Genomic DNA, 12,095 nt, shown 5'->3' on the forward strand with positions numbered 1-12,095 from the left:
TCAGATTGTTTTATTTAATTAAACCTTTAGAAAAATGCCTTTATAAAACTTACAAATAAAGTATGTTTGAAAACTTTCTTCAAAAATTATCCAAATAAGTTTACTATATGTCAGAAAGCTATATTTGGAATAATGACGACTAAAATGCCATAAACATTTGCTATTAAATGGCTAATTCAATATCATTGCCAAATGATTCATGGAGTATTAATTACACAATTTATTTATAGATGTCGTAACCTTAATAATCGTACCTAAGTTAATAATAGAAATTGTATGCCAAAATAAATATTTGGTAACAAATTACTAAATGTGTTCATAATTTTAATATTTTAATAGGGTATATGAAGAAAAAAAAAAGAAATTTTGTTTTGCTGTTTATCTTTTTGACCTACTCAGAGTAATAGATGATTTTTATCGATATCCCACGCGATACCAAGTTTCTATCTGTTTGGTAAATAGAAAGGAAAAACAAATATATCACACAAATAATTTAATTAACAATTTTGTAACAATATCCACCCAAATATTATTGGAATGTAAACAAAAAGTCTAGACACATTTAAAAATTGTGTAGAATATTGCACTATCACGTAGATGTCGTCGACACAAATAATTTAATATCCATTGAGGGTCAAGATCATTTGTTACGTAGTAACTATTCTTAGATTGGCGGCGCGCCCATCGCAACAGTTGCAAATGCATTTACTGACCATTTTCTACCGGAGACTGCGGAGCTTCACCATCTCCCAGTTCAGTCTTAGAGCCATCAATCTGAGTCTTCACTGGACCAGTCTTAATGATAGGCACCACGCGTTCATTCACGGCTTGAGGACGCTCAAGCGGCGCCGTTACAGTCAGAACTCCATCCGATGATAAACAAGATTGAACAGAGTCAAAGGTACATCCTTCAGGCAGGGCATACCTCCTTTTAAAGTGACGGGACACCCATCCATGTTGATCTCTCTTCTCATCGTGACGAGCCTCGACGATAACAAATCCATCAGCAGTCTTCACAGAAATCTCTTCAGGAGCAAAATGTTGCACGTCCAAGTTGATCTGGAACTTAGCTTTATCAGCTTTTATTGTTGAACCGACGTCGCGAAGCAAGTTTGACAGTTGCTTCCATGGCCGGTAGTAATCGGAGGTGTATTGGGGAGCGACCATTGTTAGTATGTCTTCAGGTGTTAACGCCAACGCGAAATGCTGGTCGGATAATCGCCTAGGGCGTTCCACGTCGAGAAGAAATGGGAACATCGACATTTTCTCAGATATTTTCGGAAACGGAAAATAAATGCAGTTCAGCGTTTGAAGCTTACGTATCAATTTGCACGGCGCATGACAGTCTGCGCAGGCTGAAACCAAAGTCTGTCTGGCCAGTTGTTGTAAACATTCGTCAGCAAGAAGTTTGTATACTATTTATTTAAAATGAATAGAACCTTATTAGTTCATTACAACAAAAAACTGGATGACTGAAAAGAGTATAATGTCGTCATCATCTTCATTGTGTTAGATCTTCTTTGAAAAGAGTAGAATGAGTGTTATTGAGATTTATTTATTAATGAAAAGTATCCTGGTTGCTACTGAAATTACTGAAGTTAATTTTCTAGCGTAGCGTCAAAGCTGCAAGTACCAGTAATATGCATATTTAAAATGTACAGTATAAAAAAGTATGCACAAATATCCCAAAAACCAGCTAAGAAAATTATATTTTGACGATATTAAAATGGAGCTAGAACTGCAGGTTTTCAGTCTACACAAACTGGCCTGTAATCAGAGATGCATGGTGATGCATACAAACACATACCATAGTTTATAGATAGAGTAACACTGACATACAATTTGGTACTCCATGCTCTGAGTCTGTGTCTCCTTGTCTGGGTGTGTGCGAGTAATCGATAATGTCCTAGCTTAGGGAGTTATTACACTTATCAGATAATTATGTTGGGCCAATGTGACTTTGAACACTTTACAGTTTCTTTCTTCATAAATGTACCTACTGGAACGTAGAGATGTAATCAAATGTTAATGATTGGCCAAGTCAAATCATTTTATTTCATTAAGCACTTGAACTGTTAAAAATATGTCTACACAGGTCTACACCAGTGTTTGTCGAGAATGTAGAAACACGTCATCATCATCATCAGATAGACGTCAAGCATTTGATATCATCATAAATCTTAAAGTTAAAAGTGTTCTATTTATTCATAGATTTAGGATATGTACATAAATGTACCTATTTAATTTCAACATTCAAGCTACGCTTCCCCCTTAATGAGCTTGTCAATAACTAAGTAAGTATTAGAAATAATAATAGAAAGAAAAAACATAAGACAAACAAAAGAAACTACATAATGTTTTATTTAACGATGGCAAAAATTAGGTATCTATCAAAGATGCTCATAATATGTGAACAGCTATGTGTATTAATCCTTTTTCGAGAAAAGGTTGATGAAACTTGAAATTTCTAGAAGCGCTGTTGACGCTACTCGACACCAGGCGGCGCCACTGTGGGCTGAGGTAAACAACATTCGGTAACAATTACAATCGGTAGAGTACTGACACGTTATGTCCATGAAGAATCATTTATTATTTACTATTGGAAATGAAATTGTATATTTTTATTCGAACCAATTATTGCTTGATAAATTATATCTGATTATTATGGATTTATAAAATAAGAACAATCGAACGATTTCAGCAATTTATGGTTTTGATTCGATTTTTAAAACAATTTTATTCCAAGGTGAAGCAAAACTGAAACTGCATTATAAAGTTATATTTTGACAAAAGGAGTATTACATGTTTTTTAGTTAAGAAAAACATATTTTTTTCGAAACACAAAGAAAATACGTAAAATAAGACAAGTATAACTTGCCATTACGCCATAGGTACATTAAACATTATATAAAAAGTATAAAAACACATCTATATAAATAAGAAGCATAATTTCTAGAAAGCATTTGTTTAGGTAAACGCAAAAACATTTTCTAGAATCTTTTTTTTTTCTTTAAAGAATCCATTTTTTATTTTACACTCACACAAACTACAAACCCATTCAATTTATTACAAATTAAATCTACATATTGGCAAAAAAAAGGAAAAATTAAAACCTTTTCTAGCATCTCAACCAGAACGTTCGTAGCACCTGGTAAGCAACTCGCATGCGCGATTGCGCGCGCCTTCATGCACATTCTAGAGAGCTCGAATTCGAGAAAATTCCATCAGCTACTAGATGGCGCTGTGAGCGATATAAATATGCCGACCGGCTTTTATTTGGCATTCAGTCAATTGCAAGACGTCAAACAAGCGAGCGAAAGTATCGGAGAGTATCCAAAAGTTCGAAACGCTTTACGAAGTGAATTATAAACCAGTGAACGTGCTATAAACTGTAAAAATGTCGCTGTATCCATACTTTTTCGAGTACGAGCGCCCAAGGCAATACCCACGCCGTCTCCTTGACCAGCATTTCGGCTTGGGCTTGACACCGCAGGACCAGTTGACCATCATCGCAGTTCCTCAAGCATCCCGGGACTACTACAGACCTTGGAGAAACTTACAGGCTGCAGCCCAGGACACGGGCTCCACAATCAAAGCCGACAAGGACAAATTCCAGGTGAATCTCGACGTCCAACATTTTGCTCCGGAGGAAATTTCTGTCAAGACTGTGGATGGTTATTTAGTAGTTGAAGCTAAACATGAGGAGAGGCAGGACGAGCATGGGTACATATCTCGAAGCTTCTGCCGGCGGTATGCTTTACCAGAAGGTATTGATGCTGATTCTGTGATGTCGAAACTGTCGTCGGACGGCGTGCTGTCAATCACGGCGCCATTGAAGCCTCCACCGAAAGAAAACAATGAAAGAGTTGTGCCTATTATTCACACGGGACCTGTGAAGAAGCAAGAAAGCCAGCAGGAAGTCAAGGAAAACCAAGGCTAAAATATTAATTAAGTGTTAGTGGATAAAACTTGTGTTAACCACCGTGTAATCATTCCGTGCTCTCGTTGTGTTGTGAAGCTGTGATTCCTTTTGTATTTGATGCTACTTATTACTTTAATTAAATGACGTTCTAGTCATTAAACGCTACTTTGGTTGTTTTATTTCCCTCTATGTGCAGTCAGGTTAGATAGGTAGGTAGGTTGGTAATGCATTTTGCATTAGTAAGTAGGTAGGTACATAATATAGGCAAATAGTTCAATAATCTACACGAAAAGTTGTAGGTACCTAGATTATTTTTAAAATACCCTAAACCTCAGATCAAAGAAATAGTAAACGGTGAAGTTAATTCAATTTATTAAACCTAGTTAGAGGCAAATCGACCCACACATAGGTAGGTACCTATATACCTATCTAGCTGACCCGAGATAATTAAAGAAAGATAGCACTGAAACAAAACGAACCATAGGAAACCCTACAACTTTATTGCTCCTACAGTAGGTACCACTTGCATAACTTGTTTTCAAAATGTAACCACCAACGCCATCTATGAAGCTACTAAGCTAACTACGATACAGACGTTTTTACTAGAAGATGGTAAAAATCTAGTGTAAAACTAGAGACCTTTTAGTTCGCAGGTGAATCCATAGATGGCGCTGAAATAAAAGTTGTCATTCCGATGAAGTTGTCATTGAAATAGTTGCGGTACATAATATAATTTATTGTCTCCTGTCTCACTATTTTACTGTATCTGGTCGTCGTCATGGTAATACGGTGGAGCCTTGGATAGCATGGACACATCTCTTTCTCTAAAGTTCCGAGCAGTGTTGCGAAAAAAAAAACGCATGTAGCGATTTCTGCCCCACCCATGCCCCACCCGTAAATCGAACTCAAGACGATATTCAACTGTTACTACCACAAGCACCTGGATAAAAAGTAGCTTATAGCCCCTTTTTTTAATTTTTCAAATCTAACTAGTAGGCGGTTTCTGACACTTCACGCTAGCGCCTTCCAGCAAACTAAACATTAAACAAGCAATTTTTTTTTATATTTGTAGGCATACCTAAATAGATTCATGAGAAATATGCTCCGATGCATCTTGGCTTTGGAAGCCGAACCCAATAGCTATGGTTGATGAAGGGCAAAGCAAGCAATGACACACCCAATGGATAGGTAGATAGATTTATCAGAATGGGAGTGGAAACACCCAAGTTGGAAATAATAGCTCTTAATAGATAAACCGCTGGATTTTGCAGATAGCAATACAATAACAGAGCAACGAATGTAAGTAATTTTGCAACAGGTTTTCCCCCTGGGCTATCAATGTTGACACGGTCGCCCGGCCACATATCAATAATTAGTAGGTACCTAGAAAATAGTAGCATTAAACATCCCAACCCAAATCCACTACTAACATAGAAAAAATTAACTCCTGCCTGTGGTTTCACCCACGTTCTGCGGAATCTGCTTTCCGCACTAGAATTAAATATCATCATTATACTGCTGAACTGAAAAGTGCTGGCGTGGAGACCACGGACTAGCAAGCGCATCGTAGGACTTCCACCAAAAAGATGGACAGACGATCTTATAAAGGTCACCGGAAGACGCTGGATGCAGGTCGCCTCCAACAGGTATCTGTGGAGATCAAAGGGGAGGCGTATGTTCAGCAGTAAACGTCCTATGGCTGAGATGATGATGATGATGATGACTGCTGAACTTAACTCTCCTCCAAGGAACGTCAATCGTCCTAGTCATGGGTTGCCTGCCATACTTTTCCCCCTAGGATATTATATAACCTATAGTAATCAGGTACCTAGTTATGTATCTACAATTTAATTATGTTTGGTGAGATATTTTTTGAAATCAGCATATTTTGAGATTCCTCGTTACAAACATGGTTTACGTACAAATCTCTTCCGCGTTTCTAGAAAGGAAACGCCTTAACCACATCTTATTTCTTTCTCCTGAAAAGTTAAGGTTTTTGAACTTATGGAGTTTTCATTTTAATTTCATCAATTGATTTTTCGTATCTGAAAACAAGATACAAAATATTAACCTTTTGCCATTTTTGTAAAAGTTCTTCTAATACAAGATGGAAATATATTACTAACGTTTTTTAGGATAATTCTAATTAAATAAGTCACATGTCTGTTTTAAAATTATTGTGTGGTGTGGATGAGCTACCTAATAATTTGAATAAATTCATATGAACGAATGCAAGTTTTTGCACCTAAATGCATGATTAATACTTTTGTAACCACATTACTTACTTACTTTGTTTGTCACTGTTATACATTTTGTATTTCATCGAAACTTAATGATTCATTTAGGGAAACAGATGTCGCGTTTCGTAATATAAACAATTCATATTTATTGATGTACTTTAAGCTGAGTATACACTATTTTAATTATTGAACCAGTTATTTAATTACCCTAATGAAGTTATCACAGATAAGGCAACTCTCTCGAATAACTATCTGCATACTCTAAGGTAAACCGTGGGAATAAATTGTTTCTTCCTGTATCACAAAACAAAACGCAGAAGTTAAAAGAGAAATTCCAATTCAGCTCTCTTTATTTTCAATGTCATTTAACAAAATGTGTTCAACGGTTCCAAATATTTAGATTAAACCTGCAGCATCATCATCCTCCGAGCCTTTTCCCAATCACGTTGGGGTCGGCTTCCAGTCTAACCGGATTCAGCTGAGCACCAGTGCTTTACAAGAAGCGACTGCCTATCTGACCTCCTCAACCCAGTAACCCGGGCAACCCGATACCCCTTGGTTAGACTGGTGTCAGACTTTCTGGCTTCTGACTACCCGTAACGACTGCCAAGGATGTTCACTGACAGCCGGGACCTACAGTTTAACGTGCCATCCGAAACACAGTCAATGGTGTCTAAGATATACTTAGAAAGTACATACAAACTTAGAAAAGTTGCATTGGTACTTGCCTGACCTGGGATCGACCCCGCGCCCTCATACTTGAGGTTGGTCCTTTACCCACTAGGCCACCACGACTTTTTTTTTAGATTAAACCTGCAGCATTCAAGAAAATACTTGAAGCATGTTCACCTATCTTTAGTGTAAGTAAAGCATGTCTGATGAAACGAAAAACTCGGATACATTTAGGTGCTTTTATTGCAACGCACCGAACAGTACCTTATTGAATAAGCCTGTGTGCTATCCACCTAAAAATACCTATATCGAGCTATGTTCGAGATACTACGAGTAGGGAACTCCTATTATTGATACACAAAAATAACGTTAATTCAACGCAATAAACAACCGTTGTTCGCCATTCAGATGATTGAGAACATAACCTAATACAAGCACACAAAACAAATACTCATTGCAAAATAAACTCTAATCTGTAAAACATAGGGTCGATAAACAATAAACAAAGAAATTATATTTCTGAGAATATGCAAGACCTCTTGTTTAGACCAGACAAAATTGTTTGCACACTCCAGAATGTGGTGAAGCGATAACGGCGATAACCTATGAACCCGACGTCCGGACATATAAGACGCACTGGTCACTCCCGCGCACCAGTGATTCACAACTATTCGAGTCAAAATGATCGCCTTGCTACTGTGCGCTCTCGTCGCCGGGGCGGCCGCGGCCCCACAGTTTGACTTCAACGACATGTTCGAAGAAAGACCCTTCTCCAACTACCACTTGAGAACACACCCCTACGTAGACGAAAATGTATTCGACACCACCAGGTTCTGGTCGGATCTCTCCAAGGAACTTCGGGAGCTGGATACCATGCTGGCTGACTTCTCCCGCCGTTTCCCCAGCTCTGTAACCACTTCCCAAGGAGGAATCGTGGGCAACGAGTACAAAATCACCATCAACCTTTCTGGATTCGAAGAGAAAGACATTGTTGTGAAGGCACGAGATGGTTTGGTGATGATTCAGGCTAACCACAAGTACGCTGAAGGTAGCGAGAGGAACTACTTAGACGTCAGGACCCTGCCTGACTGTGTGAACGTTACTGGTAACTGGGTGTTCGAGAGGGAAACCTTGAAGATCACTTTCCCCTTGAAAGAAGGAAGCGTTGTGCCGACTGAGGCGACCACGACGGAACAGAGAGGATTCGAAACGACAGTGGGACCACGCTTCGCTGGCAGCCGGGAGGAGATCGAAACCAACGTGAATGAAGGAGTTCAGGACGTCGATGTTGGACTAGCAAGAGGAGACCAGGACAAGGAAATCGACCTCAGAACCAACGAAGTTCCGGACACTAATGCTGTAGAAGCCACTACTTACGCCGTTGATCTTAAAGACGAGGTGGAATTCGTTCCAGTTAGGTATTAGAGTATTTTTTAAATAAAAGTTTTTTTTTAACTATTTCTTGTTTTTTTCCGTTCCGTGTTATCGAGTTGTGCTTATGTGTGTTGTGTGCATGCAGTCTGATAGTGAGAGTTAACTTGTAACTACTGTTTACAGTTCATTGCTAACAGCGACGCCATAATGACCACTCTTATCATGCAGTTACTATCTAAACGCGATGCTAAATACAGTCGCCATTTTTAAACATGGAACTTTCAGCATAGTCGGTATTGTTGTGATTTGATGACGTCATAATAATACTTCAACGGTTGTTCATTATTCTGTAGATACCAGTAGTTCACCGGTGACAGATACAATTTGCTACATTGACTACTTGCATATACTGGCTTATACAGTAAATACTTTACCTCAACATTATTTTATCTTAAACGCGAAAATATTTACATACACATGTTTGTGAGTATATTAGTTTAAAAGCACAATAAATCGTTAATTAAAATAGATCAATGGATCTTCAGTTAGGAATCAATGAGTGGAGAAAATAATCGACCAATCGATACTATAACTTTTAGTATTGCAGTAATGTTTGTTTGTACACAAGAAAGTATAGTATTTACCGTTGTACACGTTCTTTGTTGTTAAACAGGGACGATAACGACATTTCAATAATAATAATTATCCGATAGTCAGTTCTTCCTCTAAATAAATTGTACCTATAAGGTCAGTAGGTACACTTAAGTACACTGAAACCTACGTTTGAAAGTGGCGCAGCCCATCGGACATGGAAATATTGTGAGGAAGGTCTTGAGCGTGACCATGGCGGCATGAGGATGGAGACAACCCTTAAGAAAAGAATGGTTGGTTTGTGTGAAAGAACTGGCAAGAACTTAACTTGTGACATGACGTCAGATAAAGAAGTGTGGGAGAAAGCATTCTGCATCAACCACAAATAAACATTAGTATAGGGGTAGGACGATGATGATGAAGTAAAGATGGAAACTTTGAGGCAGAATTTGATTGAATGCTTTGAGGAAAACAATATAAACTTAAGTTACCACATAGCTGTATTACTCGTATCTTTGCACACTTCTGAGAATTGATAAGACTTGAATAATAAGACTATTTTCCCAAAACATGTCATTTGGGGCTTCATTAGGTTCATTCAAAGTCTCATATAAATATTTCCTAATTTTTGAATTTGTCTTTGAAACCATGTGTTATCTGCGCCCTTTAACCCGGATCAAAGTAACACTGATTAATAGAAATAGAAACAAATGATTCATTTATACCCTTGCATGATTCAATACACCAGAATTTAGGTATTAGCCTCTTGCATAGCGATCAGGCCTAATGATGTGACAATGAAAAGTACTTTTCGAAATACATTTACTTAGGTTTTGACTGACAGAAGATCATGAAATATTTAAAGCACTACATAACTTCGTAGCAACATTAAGACTCTCAGCTTCACTGAAGGACAGCTTTTCTTCGCCAAATAGAGAACACTAAGTATTGTTTTGTCGTTAATTAGAAAAGCTCAAGATGGAACGATTCAGACTTTTTGACGGATCTGCAACGATTGATTCATAATGAGAAATTATAGTTAAGGTTCAGGATTTCCAAGCCATCAAATATCAGGATGGTACTGAATCTGCGACAAACAGCATGTATATAGCTGTTATGATATTTACCCACCCGCGTCATAAAGCTTGATGTTCAATAATTAGTGGCATTAGTGCTAATTATGATAACCTGATATATTGCGGACGAATGTTCACTGAGACGGCAAACTGTCTGACTAAGCACTAAGCACATAATATTGTTGTCATGTTGTGTCTCCAGTGTTTGCTTGATAATTAGGAATTATTAGCTCCTTAGGTTGGTAATTAACAATTGCCCTATTTGCTTGCCCTTGGTGTTATTAGAATAAGACCAAACATCAACATTTGCCCATGTTAATGAACTACTGAAAATATTTATCGATGAATACCGGCAAGCATGTGAAAAAAATAACAACGCCATCTATTAAATAAATGTTGCATTTAATAAAGTAACTGAAGCCCGAAATACTACGTTGAATACCTTTTTTTGTGATAGTACCAACTGAAAGAATGCAGGTTAGCAGTTTTATTATAGTTCATAATATGTTTACTAGATGGCGCTGTACTAAAATTAGAGACGTAACTTTTTCTTCAGTTCCTTCATTATGCTTGTTTTTGAAAGTTAATAACAGGTACTATAGCGATAACAGAATAGAAAAATACACACTAATTATCAAATGATTCCTAAATTACCGAAATTAGCTGATTAGCCGTTATTTAATGATGTTTACTTTACCCACAAATGTGCTCTAGTGGTTCTAATTTACTACAGTGCGTACTGCTGACTGCGTTAGAACCATAAATTAGATTAGCGGGAGTTATTAGCGGCTGTGGTCACAAATATACGCTGAATCGTACATCATGATTATCATAGGTCAATAGAAATAAGTACCATAGTAGTACAACAAACTTACATACATACAACTACATGATAAACCAATTAAGTGGAAAATATAAAACAAGAACTATTTCTTAGGAAACCAGCTATTCTCCGTGGTGCCTCCTAAGTCTCGAGGAAACTACTTCCCGCATCTGGATAAAAATTGGTTATTTCAATTGTCAGTCTATGTACTAATAATTTATTTTAAAACCGCGGAGTACAGACAAACATACAGAGTTACTTTCGCATTTATGCCTATTTGTATGCCAAAAAACTTGATTTCAATGTCGTATGTAAGTATGTAAATCTAAACAAAAACAAGTGAAAAACATAGCAGGTCAGTAACGAGAAAAATCTTTTGTGAATAAGAAGTCATACAAAGTAAATAAGCATAATGTTATAACTTAGATAAGTTACCAGACGCAAACAATATAAGCTGAAAACTTACTTAATTTTAACTTAGATGGCACGAACACCCGAATTAAGCTCATGTCTGAATTAACATAAGGTTACGACTGAGGATTAAGTTACGTTTAAGTTACCACTAAGTTAGAGTGTCTGCAGGTTTCTGTTAATTACTTAATTTCCTTACTTAAACCGAGTTTAACTACCTGATTTAAAGTAAATAAGTGTAACATGCACTTAAGTAATTGAAATGGATACAGAGCTTTTTTCGTTCGTTCGCTTTTTGGATTCATGATGTGAATTCAATATAAATATGTTAATCAGATATGTAGCAATCTAATGGGCGAAGAATTTCCCAGAATTAATCAATCCAGTAGTTTATACTTTCATATTTGTAGTAACATAATAAAGAAAATTATTTTTTGTTTGTTTGTACCCTAAAGCTCCGAGCTACTAAACCAATTTGAAAAATTCTTTAAGTGTCGGGAAGCTAAACTATCACCGAGTAATATCTATAGGCATAATTTTGTAGCTGTAGGTTCCGCGTAACGCGGGTGAAACCGTGGGTGAACAGCTAGTTACAAGAGCGTCCTATCGTCTTTTTTATGCCCTACGGCCGTTTTTTTCAGCTAAAAAACTTGTGTGTACTAAGTTATTAATTTATAGCTTGTCCCGCAACCTGTACCCGGTCTTTAGGACACCCAAGGGAGTTATTTACAACGGAAGTTTTTTATCAACGACTTTCCAGGTACCTAATATTTAAAGTTTTTTTTGTCTTTAGCAGTAGGTAACCAGTAAATCGATGACGTAGTTTCTATTTTGATTTTGCGAACCACTTATAATAATAATAATCAACCTTCTTATCGGTCATCCTCCGAGCCTTTTTCCCATACTATGTTGGGGTCGGCTTCCAGTCTTATCGGTGTTCTGGATTCGATCCGGGTAACTGAGTTGGGGAGGTCAGCCAGTCGCTC

At 37.3% G+C, this 12,095-nt stretch overlaps 3 protein-coding genes across 3 annotated transcripts; 2 read left to right on the forward strand and 1 right to left on the reverse strand.

The window, feature by feature from the left end:
• Window positions 1-478: 478 nt before the first annotated feature.
• On the reverse strand, window positions 479-1,365 carry LOC110379313 (protein lethal(2)essential for life). The gene has a single exon (XM_021338926.3). It carries the CDS (start codon window positions 1,261-1,263, stop codon window positions 706-708), a length of 558 nt encoding a protein of 185 aa, XP_021194601.3. The 5' UTR covers window positions 1,264-1,365; the 3' UTR covers window positions 479-705.
• Window positions 1,366-3,266: 1,901 nt separating this feature from the next.
• On the forward strand, window positions 3,267-4,087 carry LOC110379321 (protein lethal(2)essential for life). Its single transcript, XM_021338933.3, has one exon. It carries the CDS (start codon window positions 3,398-3,400, stop codon window positions 3,938-3,940), a length of 543 nt encoding a protein of 180 aa, XP_021194608.1. The 5' UTR covers window positions 3,267-3,397; the 3' UTR covers window positions 3,941-4,087.
• A 3,323-nt stretch (window positions 4,088-7,410) lies between these two features.
• LOC126053633 (uncharacterized) lies at window positions 7,411-8,292 on the forward strand. Its single transcript, XM_049836200.2, has one exon. It carries the CDS (start codon window positions 7,516-7,518, stop codon window positions 8,257-8,259), a length of 744 nt encoding a protein of 247 aa, XP_049692157.2. The 5' UTR covers window positions 7,411-7,515; the 3' UTR covers window positions 8,260-8,292.
• The last annotated feature ends 3,803 nt before the right edge of the window (window positions 8,293-12,095 follow it).

The sequence above is a fragment of the Helicoverpa armigera genome, chromosome 3 (assembly GCF_030705265.1).
Source record: "Helicoverpa armigera isolate CAAS_96S chromosome 3, ASM3070526v1, whole genome shotgun sequence".
In the NCBI taxonomy this organism is placed as follows: Eukaryota; Metazoa; Arthropoda; class Insecta; order Lepidoptera; family Noctuidae; genus Helicoverpa; species Helicoverpa armigera.